This window comes from Hemitrygon akajei, chromosome 20, assembly GCF_048418815.1.
Source record: "Hemitrygon akajei chromosome 20, sHemAka1.3, whole genome shotgun sequence".
In the NCBI taxonomy this organism is placed as follows: domain Eukaryota; kingdom Metazoa; phylum Chordata; class Chondrichthyes; order Myliobatiformes; family Dasyatidae; genus Hemitrygon; species Hemitrygon akajei.
The window spans coordinates 70834954-70860660 of record NC_133143.1 but is presented as its reverse complement, the minus strand read 5'-3'; the positions used below and the strand labels follow the sequence as shown (position 1 = coordinate 70860660).

The 25707-nt window shown below is 42.5% G+C and overlaps 1 protein-coding gene across 3 annotated transcripts in view; it reads right to left on the bottom strand.

Moving 5' to 3' along the window:
• Positions 1–2751: 2751 nt before the first annotated feature.
• LOC140713910 (progranulin-like) overlaps positions 2752–25707 on the bottom strand; it is a 72701-nt gene continuing 49745 nt past the window's right edge. For all 3 annotated transcript variants that reach the window (XM_073024579.1, XM_073024578.1, XM_073024580.1), the window contains 9 exons: positions 24813–24983; positions 22968–23144; positions 19625–19795; positions 17780–17956; positions 14437–14607; positions 12592–12768; positions 9246–9416; positions 6635–6889; positions 2752–3992 (listed from right to left, as the gene is read on the bottom strand). In XM_073024579.1, coding sequence (XP_072880680.1) covers positions 3846–3992; positions 6635–6889; positions 9246–9416; positions 12592–12768; positions 14437–14607; positions 17780–17956; positions 19625–19795; positions 22968–23144; positions 24813–24983 — 1617 coding nt within the window. In that variant the 3' untranslated portion in view covers positions 2752–3845. The remainder of the gene's footprint in view (positions 3993–6634; positions 6890–9245; positions 9417–12591; positions 12769–14436; positions 14608–17779; positions 17957–19624; positions 19796–22967; positions 23145–24812; positions 24984–25707) is intronic.

The window sequence follows — 25707 nt, the reverse complement described above, 5'->3', positions numbered from 1 at the left end:
TCTACTGAAAATCTACATCCCCAATCATAACTTCACTCTACCACTTCACTCCCCTCACCTGTCACACAGTTAAGGAAAAGTACAGAACACAAGCAGGCTCTTCGGCCCATCCAGTCCATGCCAAGCCATTTATACTGCCTACTCCCATCAACCTGCACTGGGACCATAGCCCTCCCATCTACATAGCTGTCCAAGCTTCTCTTAAATGTTGAAATCGAGCTCGCAAGCACCACTTGTGCTGGCAGCTCATTCCACACTCTCATGACTCTCTGAGTGAAGAAGTTTCCCCTCATGTTTACCAAATCTACATATACCCTTCATAATTTTCTATACCTCTATCAAATCTCTCTTCAATCTTATATGTTCTAAGGGTAGAAGTCCTAACCCATTCAATCTTTAGATAAAACCCAGATCCTCCAGAACTGCAACAAACTTGTAAATATTCTCTGTACTCTTTCAATCTTATTTACTTCTTTCCTGTAGGGAGCTGACCAAAACTGCACACAGTACTCCAAATTAGGTCTCACCAATGCCTTATTCAACTTCAACATAATGTCCTATCTTGCACAATACATTGATCTATAAAAGCCAAAGTGCCAAAAACTTTGTTTACGACCCTATCTGACGTGACACCACTTTGAATGAATTGTGGACTTGTATTCTGAGATCCCTTTGTTCTACCACACACTTCAGTGCCCTATCGTTCACTGTGTAAGACCTACCCTGGTTGGTCTTAACAAAATACACAACCCTACTTGTCTGCATTAAATTACATCTGCCATTTTTCAACCTATTTTTCCAGCTGGTGCAGATCCCATTGCAAGCCTTGATAGTCTTCCTTGCTGACAACTCCACCCCAAGTCTTGGTGTCATCCACAAATTTGCTGATCCAATCAACCATATTATCATCCAGATGGTTGATATAGATGACAAACAACAATGGGCCCAGTACTGATCCATGCAGCACTCCACTAGTCTCAGGCCTCCAGTCAGAGAGGCAACAATCTACTACCACTCTTCAGCAAGGTCCCACATGGGAAATTAGTCAAGAAGGTTCAAGCAGTTGGCACTCAGGATGAGGTAGTAAATTGGATTAGACATCGGCTTTGTGGAAGAAGCCAAAGTCCATGTCAACAACAATCACTGCCTTGCCTTCATCGATATTCCTGGTAACTTCCTCAAAAAAACTCTATAAGATTGGTTAGACACAACCTACCATGCTGACTATTCTTAATCAGTCCACGTCTGTTCAAATAGTCCTAAGAATACTTTCCAATAACTTTCCCACTACTGATGTCAGGCTCACTGGCCCATAATTTCCTGATTTTTCTCTCTTAAACAGCAGAACAATATTGGCTATCCTCCAATCCTCGAGCACCACACCTGTCGCTAAGTGTGATTTGAATAACTCTACTAGGGCCTCGACAAATTCTACATTTGTCTTCCACAGGATCTGAGGGAATACTTTATCAGGCCCTGGGGATTTGTGCAATCTAATTTGCCTCATGACAGGAAACACCTCCTCCTCTTTAATCAGTACAGAGTCCATGAAGTTGATGCTACTTTGCCTCACTTCTATAGACTCTGCGTTCACTTTCTGAGTAAATGCAGATGCAAAAAATGCAATTAAGATCTCCCCCATCCCTTCTGTCTCCATTCATGGATTATCATTCCAATTTTCCGGGACACCAATTTTCTCCCTTGCATTCCTTTTGCTCTTAACATATCTGTAGAATCCCTTAGGATTCTCCATGACCTTGTCTGCTAGGACAACCTCAAGTCTTTTAGTCCTCCTGATTTCTTTCTGAAGTGTTCTCTTGCATTTCTTATTCTCCATAAGCACCTTATTTGTTCCTACCTGCCTATACAAGCAATGTACCTCCTTTATTTTCTTAACCAGGTCCTCAATATTTCTTGAATACCAAAGTTCCCTACACTTGTTATCTTTACCTTTTATTCTAACAGACACTTATAAGCTTTGTACTCTCAGAATTTCACTTTTGAAGACCTCCCACTTACTAAGTACACTTTTGCCAGAAAACAACTTGTCCCAATCCACACTTCCCAGATCATTTCTGATACCATAAAAATTGGCTTTTCTCCAACTTAGTTAGAATCTCATGCCACGGACCAGACCATCTTTTTTCCAGATTTACTTTGAAACTAATGGCATTGTGGTCACTGGATGTAGAGGGCTCCCCTACACAAATTTCTGTCACCTGCCCTATGTCATTCCCTAATAGCAGATCAAGTATTGCACACTTTCTTGGGCCTTCTATGTACTGAAAAGGAAAACTTTCCTGAATACACTTGTCAACCCTGTCCATCCTCCCCTTATCTGCCTTTCAATCCCTCACCTGCCCATCATCCCCAGATCATGGATCCCAGGGCAGTGGTGTGCTCATCACGCAAGATGTGAGAGATCTGAGGAACATTCTGCATTCTCCTCGATAGCTACGTCTGTGTGAAATGCATCCAGCTGAAGTTCTTACAGACCATGTTAGGGAACTGGAACTGCAGCTGGATGACTTTCGGCTCAGGCAGGAGAATGAGGAGGTGATAGATAAGAGCTTCACGGCAGTGGTCACCCGTAGGTTGCAGGAGGCAGGTAGCTGGGTAAACATCATGAGTAAGAAAGGGAATAAGAAGCCAATGCAGAGTACCCATGTGGCTGCTCCCCTTCAATAATAAGTATACTGCTTTTTATACAAATAAAAACATGGATAAAGTAACCAGCAAGAGACAATACAGTTTTTTTGTCTTCAATTGCATATAAAAGCATTTAATCAACTTAATAATTGAACTAGAGTCATATTTTGGTACTTGTTTGATTACAAATAGTATAATAAAGGTTGAAAATAATTAAGAAAATCTGTCACTCGGGTGGTTGATGGTTGGGTTGGATTGTTCTCCGATCTTAACAATTTACTTGCAGACATTTCATCACCTTGCAAGGCGACATCATCAGGGTGCTGCTAACTGTGACGAGTCCTCTGAAAACTTGGCCTTTATATATTTATCGGTCTGCTGAAACTCATTACAGAAACTCAGTTGTGATGTAGTGAGGAAGTTTTGTCACTGATTGGCTGTGTGGTGAACTTTGAGCATTGTGGTCTGGAAGTGTGCCCGCATTGGCTCATAAATAGGATCGAGGTCTGCATGTCTGTTACAGAATTTCATGGTTTTCCACAAACAATTCTGTCAATAGACATGCAGACATTGATCCCATTTATGACTCAATGGGGGCAATAATCCAGACAACAATGCACCAAACCAATCAGCAAAGAGATTTCCTCCTTACATCACAATTGAGTTTCTGTAATGATGACCAATAGCCAATTAGGGTTATTATATTATTATATTATAGGGTTAGGCTAGTATATAAAGGCCAAGAATTTGAAGGACACACCACAGTTAACAGCGCACTGATGTATCTTCATATAGTGATGAAGCATTTGCAAGTAAATTGCCAAGATCTGCATATAATACAGGTGTTCACTGATAAAACCGTAAATAATTATCATATAAAAATTGCCAGAAATTTGATAAACTGATTAATTCCTCAAAAAAATTTTCTAGAGCAAGGGTTTCCAACCTGGGACCCTTTGATTAATGGTAGGGGCCCATGGCTTAAAAAAAGATGGAAACCCCTGCTCTCAAGAAACATCACCAGCAAATTGAATAAACTGGATAATTTTAAACTTGATTGTTAGAAATGTATGGCAAAGAGCAACAATAACCATGATAACTAAATGTGGATTCCAACAGATTTTATAGCCGCAGGGCAGAAAAGCATGCTTGCATTTATGAACTTAAATTCAGACCAGCAAATGGTCACAATGGCCTTAAAGATTTTCAGATTCTTTGTTGTATTTGATTGATGAAATCTGTTTCCATTCATAAGGAGGCCACCACCTCTTGCAGAGATTCCTCTTAGTATCACACCAGTGATAACGAGGACAACAGTGTTTTCCATCCCAACAGCAGTGAGCCTGAAATGAAAGTGCAGGGAATAGCAATGAGGAAAATAATGGCCGATTGATTAAAATGAGGCAAATTTATTCCTTCCAGTTCTCCAGTTTACTCTCATACCCCAAAGATGCACTTGGCATTGTTACGTACCCGTGACACATGACAGTGGTGTACTTGTCACGTGACAGGTGTTGAAGCTATACTGGACTTGAGGTAATGGTCTTGTGAGGGTGGAGTGATGTCATTTTCCCGCCAGTAGAGGTCATGTGACAGGTTTTTTTTTACAGGGTATAAAAGGAGGACCCCTCCCTGTGAGGAGGGGTAGTTTGTGGCTGGATTTGCCATGTTGATTTCATGCCACTGCGTGATTTAATGTTATGACGCAGTTTAGTTGAAAGATGGAGTTTTATTTAATGCCTAAAGTTTAAAAGGTCATTGCCAGCAGTTTCTTTATAATACTGCTAGTTGAGAATCAGTGGAGAGTGAAGATCGGAGTTCGGGAGTTAAAAGATCAAGGAAAGTCGATTTCGACGGTGAAACAGGTTCGACCTTGTTTGGTCCTCATTCGGAAGGAATTCGTTGACTGTGCTCGTGTTAATCCCTGTGAAATAGCAGAAAGGATTGAGTACAGTTTTGTAAAGGAAAGGTCAGTGCCTTTAAGCCGTTCCATTTTCATCTTCGTAAAGTCTCTGTGGGAAAAGTATAGTTCGACTGGGAATCACAACGACACGACATGAAGGAGAATTTAAATCGTCTTTAAAAAGTCTCTCCCTTAAATGGACTGTAAGCATTTTGAACTTTTGCAATACTACTTTGAAGAACTGTTTTTGCAACATCGCTTTAAGAACTGTTTAAGCTTCATTGCTTTAAGAACTGTTTAAGCTGCCGCACAGCAGCTGATTTCCGGTTACGTTAGTGATTTGTTTACTTTTGGGGGGTTTGTTTTTCAGTGTTTAATAAATGTTTTATTTGTTATAAAAACCCCTGCCTCACTCATATATTTATTGTTGCTGAATCATATTGCTGCTCATATTGTGAGCAGTTTGGGCCCCTTATTTATGAAAAGATGTGCTGGCATTGGAGACAGTCCAGATGAGGTTCCCAAGAATGAAAAGTTTAATGTATGAGGAGCATTTGATCACTCTGGGTCTGTGTTCATTGTAGTTTAGAAGATTGAGGGGGCAATCTCATCGAAACCTATCAATTATAGAAAGGCCTAGATTGAGTGAATGTGGAGAGGATGTTTCCTACAATTGAAAGTCTATGACATGAGGGCACAGCCTCAGAATAGAGGGATGTCCATTTCCAACAGAGATGAGGAGGAATTTCTTTAGCCAGACAGTGAATCTGTGGATCTGTGGAGGCCAAGTCTATTTAAAGTCGAGGCTGTAAGGTTCTTGATTAGTTAGGGCATCAAAAGTTCTGGGGAGGAGGCAGGAGAATGGGGTTGAAAGGGACAATAAATCAGCCATAAAGGAACAGTGGAGCAGACTTGATGAGCCAAATGGCTTACTTCTGCTCCTATGTCTCATGGGTTGGTAGGTTAGCCAGAGAATGGTGAATTAATAGAATCTGTTTTCAGAGGCAGCAGTGGAGGCCAAGTTTGTATGTACATTTAAGGCAGAGGTTGATAGATTCTTGACTGTTCAGGGTATGAAGGGATATTAGAGGGGAAGACAGGAGATTTGGGCTGAGAGGAAAATTGGATCAGCCATGATGAAATGGTGAAGCAGACTTGATGGCCAAGTGGCCTAATTCTGCTCCTATATCTCATGGTCTTATGGCCTTAAGGTTACATGATCACTTGGGTGTAATTGAGTGGTACAGACTCAATGGGCCTAAAGAGCCTCTTCCCACACTGTAAATCTCAAAATAAATAACAAATGGCTACTCCAATCAGATATGTTTATGCATCAATAGATTCCAATTAAAAGGACTGTGATTTTTATTTTATAAAAACTTTACAATTTTGATGGTCAGTCAGCAGAATTGTCAAATCCTAAGAACACATCAGAATTCATTGTAGACTCATAGCTTTAAATATTTAACATAAAAGAAAATTGATTCATGATAAACACAAGAGACTCTAGATGCTGGTAATACAAAGCAACACACACAAAATGCTGGAGGAGCTCAGCAGGTCAGACAGCATCTACAGAAATTAATAAGCAGTTGACGTTTCAAGTCCTGATGAAGGGTCTGGGTCCAAAACATCAACTGTTTCTTCATTTCCATAGATGCTGCCCGACCTGCTGATTTCCTCCAGCATTTTGTGTGTATTGAGTTGAAGTAAGACAGAAATGTCGAGAATCTTATTTCATTGCAATATTTTTCTAATAAAAATACCAAGTGGATCTTCAGAGTGAAATGGCTAAGGTCCACATAGAGCCCTTCATAACAAATGCATAGTGTGCATCATGAATACTGCAGAATCAGAAACAACCCATTGATAGTTTGATTTACATTAGGATACGGGCAACACCCCATTGATAGTTTTACTTACATCAGGACAATAGCAAAACCCCATTGATAGTTTGCTTAACCTCAGGATACAGGTAACACCCCGTTGATAGTTTGACTTACATCAGGATACAGGAAACATCACCATTGATAGTTTGATATGTCAGGATAAGAACAACACCCCATTGATAGTTTGACTTACATCAGGGTATGGGCAACACCCCCATTGATGGTTTGATAATTTACAGCAGCTTCCAGCTTTGCAGACGTGGGTATCATCACATTGAATAACTGTGCAGTCACTGCCTTTACAGTTCTGCTGAACCTCGGATTTTCTCAGTGCAAGTTTCTTGATGCTCCAGGGGAAGCTGACATCATCCATGCGACATAGAGAACTTTGGGGGTCACATTTGGTGCCAGGGGGGCAGCAGTTTCCACCGTCCTTACAACATTTAGCCTAATGTTGAACAAATAACAATGTAATTAATAAGGTAGCTAATTCTCACACTCACCCAGATTTACCACGGAGAAGATAACTGACTTCAGGAAGACAGGAGGTCCTGAACAAGCCCATCAGAAATGATGAGGTAGTGGACAAGGGACTCTGGTTTCAAGATTTCAGGGATGAACATCACCGAGAAGCACTCTTAGTCCATCAGCTCAACCTTGATAGTAGGGAAGGCACGACAGAAACTATACCACCTGAAGTGCTTAAGGAGAGCCAATCTGCCCCGGTCAGGTTTTGATGTGCAATAGAGAGCATACTGACATATGGAATGACAGTGTGGTACTATAACTGCAGCAAGACAGATCACAACACACTCTAATGGGAGATTAGGATGGCTCAGCATATCATTGGGACACAACTACCAGACCTGGTGACAATCTTCAGAATCAGAATCAGGTTTATTATCATCGGCATATGACGTGAAATTTGTTAACTTAGCAGCAGCAGTTCAATGCAATACATTATATAGAAAAAAGATAAATGAAATTTAAAAATAATATTAAGAAAAAGTAATACTGTATATTAAAAAAAAGTGAGGTAGTGACCAAGGGTTCAATGTCCATTTAGGAATCGGATGGCAGAGGGGAAGAAGCTGTTCCTGAATCACTGAGTGTGTACCTTCAGGCTTCTGTACCTCCTACCTGATGGTAACAGTGAGAAAAGGGCATGTCTTGTGTGCTGGAGGTCCTTAATAATGGACGCTGCCTTTCTGAGACATCGCTCCCTGAAGATGTCCTGGGTACTTTGTAGGCTAATACCCAAGATGGATGTGACTAAATTTACAACCCTCTGGAACTTCTTTTGGTCCTGTGCAGTAGCCCCTCCATACCAGACAGTGATGCAGCCTGTCAGAATGCCCTGCATGGTACAACTATAGAAGTTTTTTAATGTATATAACTCTATAACTCTCCATGCCAATGGTTGTACTTGTAACATCATTAAAGATCCATCCCATCCCATACACGGTCTGTTCAATCTCCTGCCATCTGGTAGCAGATACAGAAACACCTTAGTCAAGACAGTAAGGCTGAAAAACAGCTTCTTGTTGAGGGCCGTTGTGCAGCTGAATAATGCTACACCCTGGCTTGCCAATGGCCTGTGAGTGTTATGGACTATCAAGGTTACTTGCTGCATGTAAATATGGGAATATCCTTTTTTTTTTAAATTACACCATACAGCATGGATTGTAAGTATGTTTTTGCTCAGACTGGCGCAGCACCACAATCTTGTTGTCCTGAGCAACAGCAATAAAGTTCTATTCTCTTCTAGTAAAATGATCAAGGATCCCACCACCCAGGCCATGCTGTCACCATCAGGAGCCTCAAGTGCCATATCACCAGGTTCAGGAACAGTTCTTTCCCTACAGCCTTCAGACTCCTGAACCAACGTGGATAACTTCACTCACCGCAACATTGAACTGCTTTCATAAACTATGGACTCACTTTCAAATTTCAGTTAACTTCTGGCAAGATGGCAGTGTGCTCGGATGCAGCAGCCACTTCAGGTCCAATTTGTTCACCTTGTAAGTCTCTTTTATGATTGAAAGTCACTGCTGGATACCAAGAGCATCAAGTAGTGCAGGACTGACCCATCAGTTAGTTGCTCAATAGTGATGGAACTGGACTTAATGCGAATCCTTGTTGTCATGTTACCTGGATTTGCCGTGTACCATTGTGCCAAGGCGGTGCGCAATTCCAACAAACAGAGTAACTGATTACCTTGGACGGTAATGGCAGGGAGAAGGTGTATGACTCTGCAACCAAGCCAAGCTAGGAAACGAGGAAGAATGTTTGGAGAGTATTTGGGGAAAATAGGCTGGATTTAGCTGAATGCATCAGAAGTGTGGTGTATGATGATTGATGTGTCAACTTGAATGAATCAGAAGTGTGGTGTATGATGATTGATGTGTCAACTTGGTTTGGATTGAAGGTGGAGTTATGGCTGCACAACAGTTATTCCCTTTCAACCATCAGGTTGAATATGTATGCATAACAAAGGTAATTAAGAGAAGCACTAATTACATTTTAGTTGCAACGACCCTCAGCCTGTGGACACATGCCCAGGTTCCACCCTGTAATCAACAATACAGATCCCAGCTGACGCGACAAATACATTATCACTGGAAATTATTGATGACTTCACAAACCCTTCAGATTTCACAACCCTCCATCAATACCACCACAATACTATTCTATTTAGTGAGATATTTTTTAATTTTGTAATTTATAGCAAGTTTTATGTGTTACAATCTACTAATGTTATAAAGTGAGACGTTACATGCCATTTCAGAGAGCAATAATCACACCTGATCGCCGGTTGCTGGGCCAGTGCTGATATCATTGTTTTGGGTTTCCATCTCTGGCAGTGATTCACCTTCCACTGGATCAGTGCGATCTTCCAGTGCCGCAGAAGAAGGAGTGATATCATGGGTGTTGTCTGCAGGGCAGCACTTTGTACCTCTATAGCAACAGACTGTCTGAATATCAATGCAGGAAAGGGCCATTAGGACGACATCGTAAGGTGGGATAAGGCAGACATCCCACCCTGTAAAAACTTATTTCAGAGAGGTAGCACCCCGTTCCCCGCAACCCCATATCCACACCCCCCCCCCACCTCCCCGTTGACCTCCAAGGGTGTATGTAACACATTGTTTAGTGATTTTGTCTAATCTGTAAACCAAGTTGGGTATATGCAGAAAATGTGACATTAAAGTATGTACTTATATTATATTATATATTATCGTAGAGTCTTTTTTTTATTCTATTACAACTTTAAGCAAGTCGACAGGGATTTTGGCCTCATCACGTAGAACATTGATAGAGTAACTCCTTAGAAGCTAGCCAGCTAGTTTAAAAAACATTAGATATGCTAATGAACGAATGACACCTGCTAAACTTACCTCAACATGTCTTTTACATTTTAACCCACCATGGTCAATAGAAAAGTCACTGTTGCAAACAGTGCAGTAGGCAACACTGTCTTTATTTTTTATTCCTATTAGGCAGGAGTACACTTTAGTGTAGTCTGGAGTGAAGTACGTTTTATATTTTATTTTTCTGGAACACTCTTCCATGACGCTGCAGGACACTAAACTGAATTGATGGACAATGAAAGAGAGAGCGAGGTCGACTGTAAAGCCCGCCCACAGAGAAAGCTGATAGGTCTACTTAGCACAGAGAGAGACCAATCAGGATGCTCCTTCTCCCTCTTCCTCTTCCTCTCCCTCTCCCTCTCAAAAAAAATCGATTTCCGGGATATGGAATATAATTTGTGGGCGTCAGGGAGCCGTAATCAATATGCAGGAGATTCCCAGAACTTCCGGGAGAGGTGGGATGTCTGGGTTAAGCCTACTGCTTTGCTTCAGGACCAGCAAGTAGAACTGAGGCAAACTAAGCCTAACATCTGTTCGATGTGAGATCCCCACATAATTATAGAAATATAGAAACAGAATATCTACAGCACAGTACAGGCTCTTCGACCCACAATGTTGTGCCGAGCATGTCCCTAACTTAGAAATTACTAGGCGTACCCATAGCCCTCTACTTTTCTAAGCTCCTTGTACCTATCTAAAAGCCTCTTAAAAGACCCTATCATATCCGCCTCCACCACTGTTGCTGGCAGCCCATTCCATGCACTCACCACTCTCTGAGTAAAAAACTTATCCCTGACATCTCTTCTGTACCTACTCCCCAGCATCTTAAACCTGTGTCTGCTAGTGGCAAGCATTTCGGCCCTGGGAAAAACCCTCTGACTACCCACACGATCAATGCCTCTCATCATCTTGTACACCTCTATCAGGTCACCTCTCATCCTCCTTCGCTCCAAGGAGAAAAGGCCGAGTTCACTCAACCTGTTTTCATAAGGCATGTCCCCCAATCCAGGTAACGTCCTTGTAAATCTCCTCTGCACCCTTTCTATGGCTTCCACATCCTTCCTGTAGTGAGGCAACCAGAACTGAGCACAGTACTCCAAGTGGGGTCTGACCAGGGTCCTATATAGCTGCAACATTACCTCTCAGCTTCTAAGCTCAATTCCACAATTGATGAAGGCCAATACACCATACGCCTTCTTAACCACAGTCAACCTGCGAAGCAGCTTTGAGTGTCCTATAGACTCAGACCCCAAGATCCCTCTGATCCACCACACTGCCAAGAGTCTTACCATTAATACTATATTCTGCCATTATATTTGACCTACCAAAGTGAACCATTTTACACTTATCTGGGTTGAACTCCATCTGCCACTTCTCAGCCAAGTTTTGCATCCTATCAATGTCCCGCTGTAACCTCTGACTGCCCTCCACATTATCCACAACACCTCCAACCTTTGTGTCATCAGCAAACTTACTAAGCCATCCCTCCACTTCCTCATCCAGGTCATTTATAAAAATCACTAAGAGTAAGGGTCCCAGAACACTCCACTGAGATCCCTGAGGCACTCCACTGGCTGACTGACCTCCTTGCAGAATATGACCCGTCTACAACCACTCTTTGCCTTCTGTGGGCAAGCCAGTTCTGGATCCACAAAGCAATGACTTCTTGGATCCCATGCCTACTTTGTTTCTCAGTGAGCCTTGCATGGGGTACCCTTGTCAAATGTCTTGCTGAAATCCAGATACACTACATCTACTGCTCTTACTCCGTCAATGTGTTTAGTCACATCCTCAAAAAATTCAATCAGGTTCGTAAGGCAGCACCTGCCTTGACAAAGCCATGCTGACTATTCCTAATCATATTACACCTCTCCAAATGTTCATAAATCTTGCCTCTCAGGATCTTCTCCATCAACTTACCAGCCTCTGAAGTAAGACTCACTGGTCTATAATTTCCTGGGCTGTCTCTATTCCCTTCCCTGAATAAAGGAACAACATCCCCAACCCTCCAATTCTCTGGAACCTCTCCCGTCCCCATTGATGATGCAAAGATCATCGCCAGAGGCTCAGCAATCTCCTTCCTCGCCTCCCACAGTAGCCTGGGGTACATCTCATCTGGTCCCGGCAACTTATCCAACTTGATACTTTCCAAAAGCTCCAGCACATCCTCTTTCTTAATATCTACATGCTTAAGCTTTTTGGTCCACTGCAAGTCATCACTACAATCAGTAAGATCCTTTTCCATAGTGAATACTGAAGTATTCATTAAGTACCTCTGGTTCCATACATTTTCCCACTGTCACATTTGAGAGGTCATTTTCTTTCACGTCTTATCCTCTTTCTCTTCACATACTTGTAGAATGCCTTGGGGTTTTCCTTAATCCTGCTCACCAAGGCCTTCTCATGGCCCCTTCTGGCTCTCCTAATTTCCTTCTTAAGCTGCTTCCTGTTAACCTTATAATCTTCTAGATCTCTAACATTGCCTAGCTCTCTGAACCTTTTGTAAGCTTTTCTTCTTGACTAGATTTATTACATCCATTGTACACCACGGTTCCTGTACCCTACCATAACGTCCCTATCTCATTGGAACGTACCCATGCAGAACTTCACACAAATATCCCCTGAATATTTGCCACATTTCTTCCGTACTTATGACTTTTAAAGTTGCAAATATAAGTCAAGATAGTCACTACATATGGTGTTGCTGTTATACAACATATTAAAAATCAGGAATTTTCAGAATGCACCATTTCTATCAGTGATTCTGACTGTGACTTACCGAAGGATGTCGGCAGCAAGTCCAATGTCCAGTGACTGTCTTACAGCATACATAATAATCCGGACAGGAATACATCTGATCACACTTAACTGCTGAACTGTTACTGCTGACCCTACTGCTCTCAGCTCCTGACTTCATTTCAGGAGCCTGGGTTTTGGATAAGGTGCTGAAACCATCCTGTGTGCAGGAGAAAGTAGAAAGGTGAGGCCATTCAAAGGGAGTACAGTACGGGAGACAGCACTGCAGACCAAAGTGAAAACAGGTCAAAATAGCTCATGATGTTGGTGTTTGCTACTTTTTATTTTGATTTGCAGGAAATATTCTGGTTGATAAACCTCTACAGGTGCCCAGTGGTGAATGTCCTGACTGGTTGCATCAGAGCCTGGTATGAAAACACCAATGCCCTAGATTGGAAAAGCCTCCAACAAGTGGTATGCTCTTTCTCATTGTTACCATCAGGTAGGAGGGACAGAAGCCTGAAGGCACACACTCAGCGGTCAAGAACACCTTCTTCCCCTCTGCCATTCAATTCCTAAATGGACAATGAACCTGTGAACACTACCTCACTTTTAAATATCTATTATTTCTGTTTTTACATGATTTTTAATCTATTTAATATACATATACCGTAAATGATGTATTTATTTATTTTTCTTTTCTTCTGTATTATGTACTACATTGAACTGCTGCTGCTAAGTTAACAAATTGCATGACACATGCTGGTGATAATAAACCTGATTCTGGTTCTGGATACAGCCTTTTCCCTCATGGGTAAAACCCTCCCTGCCATTGAGCACAGCTACATGGAGATGTGCCACTAGCAGGTACCATCAATCATCAACCAGACCCACCATTTGGACCTTACACTCTGCTATCTGCTGCCATCAGGATGGAGGTACAAGAGCTCAGGACCCACACCACCTGATTCAAGACTAGTTCATCCCCCTCAACCATCAGAACCCTGAACCAACGTGGATAACTTCACTCACCGCAACATTGAACTGCTTTCATAAACTATGGACTCACTTTCAAATTTCAGTTAACTTCTGGCAAGATGGCAGTGTGCTCGGATGCAGCAGCCACTTCAGGTCCAATTTGTTCACCTTGTAAGTCTCTTTTATGATTGAAAGTCACTGCTGGATACCAAAAGCATCAAGTAGTGCAGGACTGACCCATCAGTTAGTTGCTCAATAGTGATGGAACTGGACTTAATGCGAATCCTTGTTGTCATGTTACCTGGATTTGCCGTGTACCATTGTGCCAAGGCGGTGCGCAATTCCAACAAACAGAGTAACTGATTACCTTGGACGGTAATGGCAGGGAGAAGGTGTATGACTCTGCAACCAAGCCAAGCTAGGAAACGAGGAAGAATGTTTGGAGAGTATTTGGGGAAAATAGGCTGGATTTAGCTGAATGCATCAGAAGTGTGGTGTATGATGATTGATGTGTCAACTTGGTTTGGATTGAAGGTGGAGTTATGGCTGCACAACAGTTCTTCCCTTTCAACCATCAGGTTGAATATGTATGCATAACAAAGGTAATTAAGAGAAGCACTAATTACATTTTAGTTGCAACGACCCTCAGCCTGTGGACACATGCCCAGGTTCCACCCTGTAATTAACAATACAGATCCCAGCTGACGCGACAACTACATTATCACTGGAAATTATTGATGACTTCACAAACCCTTCAGATTTCACAATCTTCCATCAATACCACCACAATACTATTCTATTTAGTGAGATATTTTTTAATTTTGTAATTTATAGCAAGTTTTATGTGTTACAATCTACTAATGTTATAAAGTGAGACGTTACATGCCATTTCAGACAGCAATAATCACACCTGATCGCCGGTTGCTGGGCCAGTGCTGATATCATTGTTTTGGGTTTCCATCTCTGGCAGTGATTCACCTTCCACTGGATCAGTGCGATCTTCCAGTGCCGCAGAAGAAGGAGTGATATCATGGGTGTTGTCTGCAGGGCAGCACTTTGTACCTCTATAGCAACAGACTGTCTGAATATCAATGCAGGAAAGGGCCATTAGGACGACATCGTATGGTGGGATAAGGCAGACATCCCACCCTGTAAAAACTTATTTCAGAGAGGTAGCACCCCGTTCCCCGCAACCCCATATCCACACCCCCCCACCTCCCCGTTGACCTCCAAGGGTGTATGTAACACATTGTTTAGTGATTTTGTCTAATCTGTAAACCAAGTTGGGTATATGCAGAAAATGTGACATTAAAGTATGTACTTATATTATATTATATATTATTGTAGAGTCTTTTTTTTATTCTATTACAACTTTAAGCAAGTCGACAGGGATTTTGGCCTCATCACGTAGAACATTGATAGAGTAACTCCTTAGAAGCTAGCCAGCTAGTTTAAAAAACATTAGCTATGCTAATGAATGAATGACACCTGCTAAACTTACCTCAACATGTCTTTTACATTTTAACCCACCATGGTCAATAGAAAAGTCACTGTTGCAAACAGTGCAGTAGGCAACACTGTCTTTATTTTTTATTCCTATTAGGCAGGAGTACACTTTAGTGTAGTCTGGAGTGAAGTACGTTTTATATTTTATTTTTCTGGAACACTCTTCCATGACGCTGCAGGACACTAAACTGAATTGATGGACAATGAAAGAGAGAGCGAGGTCGACTGTAAAGCCCGCCCACAGAGAAAGCTGATAGGTCTACTTAGCACAGAGAGAGACCAATCAGGATGCTCCTTCTCCCTCTTCCTCTTCCTCTCCCTCTCCCTCTCAAAAAAAATCGATTTCCGGGATATGGAATATAATTTGTGGGCGTCAGGGAGCCGTAATCAATATGCAGGAGATTCCCAGAACTTCCGGGAGAGGTGGGATGTCTGGGTTAAGCCTACTGCTTTGCTTCAGGACCAGCAAGTAGAACTGAGGCAAACTAAGCCTAACATCTGTTCGATGTGAGATCCCCACATAATTATAGAAATATAGAAACAGAAAATCTACAGCACAGTACAGGCTCTTCGACCCACAATGTTGTGCCGAGCATGTCCCTAACTTAGAAATTACTAGGCTTACCCATAGCCCTCTACTTTTCTAAGCTCCATGTACCTATCTAAAAGCCTCTTAAAAGACCCTATCATATCCGCCTCCACCACTGTTGCTGGCAGCCCATTCCACGCACTCACCACTCTCTGAGTAAAAAACTTATCCCTGACATCTCTTCTGTACCTACTCCCCAGCATCTTAAACCTGTGTCTGCTAGTGGCAAGCATTTCGGCCCTGGGAAAAACCCTCTGACTACCCACACGATCAATGCCTCTCATCATCTTGTACACCTCTATCAGGTCACCTCTCATCCTCCTTCGCTCCAAGGAGAAAAGGCCGAGTTCACTCAACCTGTTTTCATAAGGCATGTCCCCCAATCCAGGTAACGTCCTTGTAAATCTCCTCTGCACCCTTTCTATGGCTTCCACATCCTTCCTGTAGTGAGGCAACCAGAACTGAGCACAGTACTCCAAGTGGGGTCTGACCAGGGTCCTATATAGCTGCAACATTACCTCTCAGCTTCTAAGCTCAATTCCACAATTGATGAAGGCCAATACACCATACGCCTTCTTAACCACAGTCAACCTGCGAAGCAGCTTTGAGTGTCCTATAGACTCAGACCCCAAGATCCCTCTGATCCACCACACTGCCAAGAGTCTTACCATTAATACTATATTCTGCCATTATATTTGACCTACCAAAGTGAACCATTTTACACTTATCTGTGTTGAACTCCATCTGCCACTTCTCAGCCAAGTTTTGCATCCTATCAATGTCCCGCTGTAACCTCTGACTGCCCTCCACATTATCCACAACACCTCCAACCTTTGTGTCATCAGCAAACTTACTAAGCCATCCCTCCACTTCCTCATCCAGGTCATTTATAAAAATCACTAAGAGTAAGGGTCCCAGAACACTCCACTGAGATCCCTGAGGCACTCCACTGGCTGACTGACCTCCTTGCAGAATATGACCCGTCTACAACCACTCTTTGCCTTCTGTGGGCAAGCCAGTTCTGGATCCACAAAGCAATGTCTTCTTGGATCCCATGCCTACTTTGTTTCTCAGTGAGCCTTGCATGGGGTACCCTTGTCAAATGTCTTGCTGAAATCCAGATACACTACATCTACTGCTCTTACTCCGTCAATGTGTTTAGTCACATCCTCAAAAAATTCAATCAGGTTCGTAAGGCAGCACCTGCCTTGACAAAGCCATGCTGACTATTCCTAATCATATTACACCTCTCCAAATGTTCATAAATCTTGCCTCTCAGGATCTTCTCCATCAACTTACCAGCCTCTGAAGTAAGACTCACTGGTCTATAATTTCCTGGGCTGTCTCTATTCCCTTCCCTGAATAAAGGAACAACATCCCCAACCCTCCAATTCTCTGGAACCTCTCCCGTCCCCATTGATGATGCAAAGATCATCGCCAGAGGCTCAGCAATCTCCTTCCTCGCCTCCCACAGTAGCCTGGGGTACATCTCATCTGGTCCCGGCAACTTATCCAACTTGATACTTTCCAAAAGCTCCAGCACATCCTCTTTCTTAATATCTACATGCTTAAGCTTTTTGGTCCACTGCAAGTCATCACTACAATCAGTAAGATCCTTTTCCATAGTGAATACTGAAGTATTCATTAAGTACCTCTGGTTCCATACACTTTCCCACTGTCACATTTGAGAGGTCATTTTCTTTCTCGTCTTATCCTCTTTCTCTTCACATACTTGTAGAATGCCTTGGGGTTTTCCTTAATCCTGCTCACCAAGGCCTTCTCATGGCCCCTTCTGGCTCTCCTAATTTCCTTCTTAAGCTGCTTCCTGTTAACCTTATAATCTTCTAGATCTCTAACATTGCCTAGCTCTCTGAACCTTTTGTAAGCTTTTCTTTTTGACTAGATTTATTACATCCATTGTACACCACGGTTCCTGTACCCTACCATAACGTCCCTATCTCATTGGAACGTACCCATGCAGAACTTCACACAAATATCCCCTGAATATTTGCCACATTTCTTCCGTACTTATGACTTTTAAAGTTGCAAATATAAGTCAAGATAGTCACTACATATGGTGTTGCTGTTATACAACATATTAAAAATCAGGAATTTTCAGAATGCACCATTTCTATCAGTGATTCTGACTGTGACTTACCGAAGGATGTCGGCAGCAAGTCCAATGTCCAGTGACTGTCTTACAGCATACATAATAATCCGGACAGGAATACATCTGATCACACTTAACTGCTGAACTGTTACTGCTGACCCTACTGCTCTCAGCTCCTGACTTCATTTCAGGAGCCTGGGTTTTGGATAAGGTGCTGAAACCATCCTGTGTGCAGGAGAAAGTAGAAAGGTGAGGCCATTCAAAGGGAGTACAGTACGGGAGACAGCACTGCAGACCAAAGTGAAAACAGGTCAAAATAGCTCATGATGTTGGTGTTTGCTACTTTTTATTTTGATTTGCAGGAAATATTCTGGTTGATAAACCTCTACAGGTGCCCAGTGGTGAATGTCCTGACTGGTTGCATCAGAGCCTGGTATGAAAACACCAATGCCCTAGATTGGAAAAGCCTCCAACAAGTGGTATGCTCTTTCTCATTGTTACCATCAGGTAGGAGGGACAGAAGCCTGAAGGCACACACTCAGCGGTCAAGAACACCTTCTTCCCCTCTGCCATTCAATTCCTAAATGGACAATGAACCTGTGAACACTACCTCACTTTTAAATATCTATTATTTCTGTTTTTACATGATTTTTAATCTATTTAATATACATATACCGTAAATGATGTATTTATTTATTTTTCTTTTCTTCTGTATTATGTACTACATTGAACTGCTGCTGCTAAGTTAACAAATTGCATGACACATGCTGGTGATAATAAACCTGATTCTGGTTCTGGATACAGCCTTTTCCCTCATGGGTAAAACCCTCCCTGCCATTGAGCACAGCTACATGGAGATGTGCCACTAGCAGGTACCATCAATCATCAACCAGACCCACCATTTGGACCTTACACTCTGCTATCTGCTGCCATCAGGATGGAGGTACAAGAGCTCAGGACCCACACCACCTGATTCAAGACTAGTTCATCCCCCTCAACCATCAGAACCCTGAACCAACGTGGATAACTTCACTCACCGCAACATTGAACTGCTTTCATAAACTATGGACTCACTTTCAAATTTCAGTTAACTTCTGGCAAGATGGCAGTGTGCTCGGATGCAGCAGCCACTTCAGGTCCAATTTGTTCACCTTGTAAGTCTCTTTTATGATTGAAAGTCACTGCTGGATACCAAAAGCATCAAGTAGTGCAGGACTGACCCATCAGTTAGTTGCTCAATAGTGATGGAACTGGACTTAATGCGAATCCTTGTTGTCATGTTACCTGGATTTGCCGTGTACCATTGTGCCAAGGCGGTGCGCAATTCCAACAAACAGAGTAACTGATTACCTTGGACGGTAATGGCAGGGAGAAGGTGTATGACTCTGCAACCAAGCCAAGCTAGGAAACGAGGAAGAATGTTTGGAGAGTATTTGGGGAAAATAGGCTGGATTTAGCTGAATGCATCAGAAGTGTGGTGTATGATGATTGATGTGTCAACTTGGTTTGGATTGAAGGTGGAGTTATGGCTGCACAACAGTTCTTCCCTTTCAACCATCAGGTTGAATATGTATGCATAACAAAGGTAATTAAGAGAAGCACTAATTACATTTTAGTTGCAACGACCCTCAGCCTGTGGACACATGCCCAGGTTCCACCCTGTAATTAACAATACAGATCCCAGCTGACGCGACAACTACATTATCACTGGAAATTATTGATGACTTCACAAACCCTTCAGATTTCACAATCTTCCATCAATACCACCACAATACTATTCTATTTAGTGAGATATTTTTTAATTTTGTAATTTATAGCAAGTTTTATGTGTTACAATCTACTAATGTTATAAAGTGAGACGTTACATGCCATTTCAGAGAGCAATAATCACACCTGATCGCCGGTTGCTGGGCCAGTGCTGATATCATTGTTTTGGGTTTCCATCTCTGGCAGTGATTCACCTTCCACTGGATCAGTGCGATCTTCCAGTGCCGCAGAAGAAGGAGTGATATCATGGGTGTTGTCTGCAGGGCAGCACTTTGTACCTCTATAGCAACAGACTGTCTGAATATCAATGCAGGAAAGGGCCATTAGGACGACATCGTATGGTGGGATAAGGCAGACATCCCACCCTGTAAAAACTTATTTCAGAGAGGTAGCACCCCGTTCCCCGCAACCCCATATCCACACCCCCCCACCTCCCCGTTGACCTCCAAGGGTGTATGTAACACATTGTTTAGTGATTTTGTCTAATCTGTAAACCAAGTTGGGTATATGCAGAAAATGTGACATTAAAGTATGTACTTATATTATATTATATATTATCGTAGAGTCTTTTTTTTATTCTATTACAACTTTAAGCAAGTCGACAGGGATTTTGGCCTCATCACGTAGAACATTGATAGAGTAACTCCTTAGAAGCTAGCCAGCTAGTTTAAAAAACATTAGCTATGCTAATGAATGAATGACACCTGCTAAACTTACCTCAACATGTCTTTTACATTTTAACCCACCATGGTCAATAGAAAAGTCACTGTTGCAAACAGTGCAGTAGGCAACACTGTCTTTATTTTTTATTCCTATTAGGCAGGAGTACACTTTAGTGTAGTCTGGAGTGAAGTACGTTTTATATTTTATTTTTCTGGAACACTCTTCCATGACGCTGCAGGACACTAAACTGAATTGATGGACAATGAAAGAGAGAGCGAGGTCGACTGTAAAGCCCGCCCACAGAGAAAGCTGATAGGTCTACTTAGCACAGAGAGAGACCAATCAGGATGCTCCTTCTCCCTCTTCCTCTTCCTCTCCCTCTCCCTCTCAAAAAAAATCGATTTCCGGGATATGGAATATAATTTGTGGGCGTCAGGGAGCCGTAATCAATATGCAGGAGATTCCCAGAACTTCCGGGAGAGGTGGGATGTCTGGGTTAAGCCTACTGCTTTGCTTCAGGACCAGCAAGTAGAACTGAGGCAAACTAAGCCTAACATCTGTTCGATGTGAGATCCCCACATAATTATAGAAATATAGAAACAGAAAATCTACAGCACAGTACAGGCTCTTCGACCCACAATGTTGTGCCGAGCATGTCCCTAACTTAGAAATTACTAGGCGTACCCATAGCCCTCTACTTTTCTAAGCTCCATGTACCTATCTAAAAGCCTCTTAAAAGACCCTATCATATCCGCCTCCACCACTGTTGCTGGCAGCCCATTCCACGCACTCACCACTCTCTGAGTAAAAAACTTATCCCTGACATCTCTTCTGTACCTACTCCCCAGCATCTTAAACCTGTGTCTGCTAGTGGCAAGCATTTCGGCCCTGGGAAAAACCCTCTGACTACCCACACGATCAATGCCTCTCATCATCTTGTACACCTCTATCAGGTCACCTCTCATCCTCCTTCGCTCCAAGGAGAAAAGGCCGAGTTCACTCAACCTGTTTTCATAAGGCATGTCCCCCAATCCAGGTAACGTCCTTGTAAATCTCCTCTGCACCCTTTCTATGGCTTCCACATCCTTCCTGTAGTGAGGCAACCAGAACTGAGCACAGTACTCCAAGTGGGGTCTGACCAGGGTCCTATATAGCTGCAACATTACCTCTCAGCTTCTAAGCTCAATTCCACAATTGATGAAGGCCAATACACCATACGCCTTCTTAACCACAGTCAACCTGCGAAGCAGCTTTGAGTGTCCTATAGACTCAGACCCCAAGATCCCTCTGATCCACCACACTGCCAAGAGTCTTACCATTAATACTATATTCTGCCATTATATTTGACCTACCAAAGTGAACCATTTTACACTTATCTGGGTTGAACTCCATCTGCCACTTCTCAGCCAAGTTTTGCATCCTATCAATGTCCCGCTGTAACCTCTGACTGCCCTCCACATTATCCACAACACCTCCAACCTTTGTGTCATCAGCAAACTTACTAAGCCATCCCTCCACTTCCTCATCCAGGTCATTTATAAAAATCACTAAGAGTAAGGGTCCCAGAACACTCCACTGAGATCCCTGAGGCACTCCACTGGCTGACTGACCTCCTTGCAGAATATGACCCGTCTACAACCACTCTTTGCCTTCTGTGGGCAAGCCAGTTCTGGATCCACAAAGCAATGTCTTCTTGGATCCCATGCCTACTTTGTTTCTCAGTGAGCCTTGCATGGGGTACCCTTGTCAAATGTCTTGCTGAAATCCAGATACACTACATCTACTGCTCTTACTCCGTCAATGTGTTTAGTCACATCCTCAAAAAATTCAATCAGGTTCGTAAGGCAGCACCTGCCTTGACAAAGCCATGCTGACTATTCCTAATCATATTACACCTCTCCAAATGTTCATAAATCTTGCCTCTCAGGATCTTCTCCATCAACTTACCAGCCTCTGAAGTAAGACTCACTGGTCTATAATTTCCTGGGCTGTCTCTATTCCCTTCCCTGAATAAAGGAACAACATCCCCAACCCTCCAATTCTCTGGAACCTCTCCCGTCCCCATTGATGATGCAAAGATCATCGCCAGAGGCTCAGCAATCTCCTTCCTCGCCTCCCACAGTAGCCTGGGGTACATCTCATCTGGTCCCGGCAACTTATCCAACTTGATACTTTCCAAAAGCTCCAGCACATCCTCTTTCTTAATATCTACATGCTTAAGCTTTTTGGTCCACTGCAAGTCATCACTACAATCAGTAAGATCCTTTTCCATAGTGAATACTGAAGTATTCATTAAGTACCTCTGGTTCCATACACTTTCCCACTGTCACATTTGAGAGGTCATTTTCTTTCTCGTCTTATCCTCTTTCTCTTCACATACTTGTAGAATGCCTTGGGGTTTTCCTTAATCCTGCTCACCAAGGCCTTCTCATGGCCCCTTCTGGCTCTCCTAATTTCCTTCTTAAGCTGCTTCCTGTTAACCTTATAATCTTCTAGATCTCTAACATTGCCTAGCTCTCTGAACCTTTTGTAAGCTTTTCTTTTTGACTAGATTTATTACATCCATTGTACACCACGGTTCCTGTACCCTACCATAACGTCCCTATCTCATTGGAACGTACCCATGCAGAACTTCACACAAATATCCCCTGAATATTTGCCACATTTCTTCCGTACTTATGACTTTTAAAGTTGCAAATATAAGTCAAGATAGTCACTACATATGGTGTTGCTGTTATACAACATATTAAAAATCAGGAATTTTCAGAATGCACCATTTCTATCAGTGATTCTGACTGTGACTTACCGAAGGATGTCGGCAGCAAGTCCAATGTCCAGTGACTGTCTTACAGCATACATAATAATCCGGACAGGAATACATCTGATCACACTTAACTGCTGAACTGTTACTGCTGACCCTACTGCTCTCAGCTCCTGACTTCATTTCAGGAGCCTGGGTTTTGGATAAGGTGCTGAAACCATCCTGTGTGCAGGAGAAAGTAGAAAGGTGAGGCCATTCAAAGGGAGTACAGTACGGGAGACAGCACTGCAGACCAAAGTGAAAACAGGTCAAAATAGCTCATGATGTTGGTGTTTGCTACTTTTTATTTTGATTTGCAGGAAATATTCTGGTTGATAAACCTCTACAGGTGCCCAGTGGTGAATGTCCTGACTGGTTGCATCAGAGCCTGGTATGAAAACACCAATGCCCTAGATTGGAAAAGCCTCCAACAAGTGGTATGCTCTTTCTCATTGTTACCATCAGGTAGGAGGGACAGAAGCCTGAAGGCACACACTCAGCGGTCAAGAACACCTTCTTCCCCTCTGCCATTCAATTCCTAAATGGACAATGAACCTGTGAACACTACCTCACTTTTAAATATCTATTATTTCTGTTTTTACATGATTTTTAATCTATTTAATATACATATACCGTAAATGATGTATTTATTTATTTTTCTTTTCTTCTGTATTATGTACTACATTGAACTGCTGCTGCTAAGTTAACAAATTGCATGACACATGCTGGTGATAATAAACCTGATTCTGGTTCTGGATACAGCCTTTTCCCTCATGGGTAAAACCCTCCCTGCCATTGAGCACAGCTACATGGAGATGTGCCACTAGCAGGTACCATCAATCATCAACCAGACCCACCATTTGGACCTTACACTCTGCTATCTGCTGCCATCAGGATGGAGGTACAAGAGCTCAGGACCCACACCACCTGATTCAAGACTAGTTCATCCCCCTCAACCATCAGAACCCTGAACCAACGTGGATAACTTCACTCACCGCAACATTGAACTGCTTTCATAAACTATGGACTCACTTTCAAATTTCAGTTAACTTCTGGCAAGATGGCAGTGTGCTCGGATGCAGCAGCCACTTCAGGTCCAATTTGTTCACCTTGTAAGTCTCTTTTATGATTGAAAGTCACTGCTGGATACCAAAAGCATCAAGTAGTGCAGGACTGACCCATCAGTTAGTTGCTCAATAGTGATGGAACTGGACTTAATGCGAATCCTTGTTGTCATGTTACCTGGATTTGCCGTGTACCATTGTGCCAAGGCGGTGCGCAATTCCAACAAACAGAGTAACTGATTACCTTGGACGGTAATGGCAGGGAGAAGGTGTATGACTCTGCAACCAAGCCAAGCTAGGAAACGAGGAAGAATGTTTGGAGAGTATTTGGGGAAAATAGGCTGGATTTAGCTGAATGCATCAGAAGTGTGGTGTATGATGATTGATGTGTCAACTTGGTTTGGATTGAAGGTGGAGTTATGGCTGCACAACAGTTCTTCCCTTTCAACCATCAGGTTGAATATGTATGCATAACAAAGGTAATTAAGAGAAGCACTAATTACATTTTAGTTGCAACGACCCTCAGCCTGTGGACACATGCCCAGGTTCCACCCTGTAATTAACAATACAGATCCCAGCTGACGCGACAACTACATTATCACTGGAAATTATTGATGACTTCACAAACCCTTCAGATTTCACAATCTTCCATCAATACCACCACAATACTATTCTATTTAGTGAGATATTTTTTAATTTTGTAATTTATAGCAAGTTTTATGTGTTACAATCTACTAATGTTATAAAGTGAGACGTTACATGCCATTTCAGACAGCAATAATCACACCTGATCGCCGGTTGCTGGGCCAGTGCTGATATCATTGTTTTGGGTTTCCATCTCTGGCAGTGATTCACCTTCCACTGGATCAGTGCGATCTTCCAGTGCCGCAGAAGAAGGAGTGATATCATGGGTGTTGTCTGCAGGGCAGCACTTTGTACCTCTATAGCAACAGACTGTCTGAATATCAATGCAGGAAAGGGCCATTAGGACGACATCGTATGGTGGGATAAGGCAGACATCCCACCCTGTAAAAACTTATTTCAGAGAGGTAGCACCCCGTTCCCCGCAACCCCATATCCACACCCCCCCACCTCCCCGTTGACCTCCAAGGGTGTATGTAACACATTGTTTAGTGATTTTGTCTAATCTGTAAACCAAGTTGGGTATATGCAGAAAATGTGACATTAAAGTATGTACTTATATTATATTATATATTATCGTAGAGTCTTTTTTTTATTCTATTACAACTTTAAGCAAGTCGACAGGGATTTTGGCCTCATCACGTAGAACATTGATAGAGTAACTCCTTAGAAGCTAGCCAGCTAGTTTAAAAAACATTAGCTATGCTAATGAATGAATGACACCTGCTAAACTTACCTCAACATGTCTTTTACATTTTAACCCACCATGGTCAATAGAAAAGTCACTGTTGCAAACAGTGCAGTAGGCAACACTGTCTTTATTTTTTATTCCTATTAGGCAGGAGTACACTTTAGTGTAGTCTGGAGTGAAGTACGTTTTATATTTTATTTTTCTGGAACACTCTTCCATGACGCTGCAGGACACTAAACTGAATTGATGGACAATGAAAGAGAGAGCGAGGTCGACTGTAAAGCCCGCCCACAGAGAAAGCTGATAGGTCTACTTAGCACAGAGAGAGACCAATCAGGATGCTCCTTCT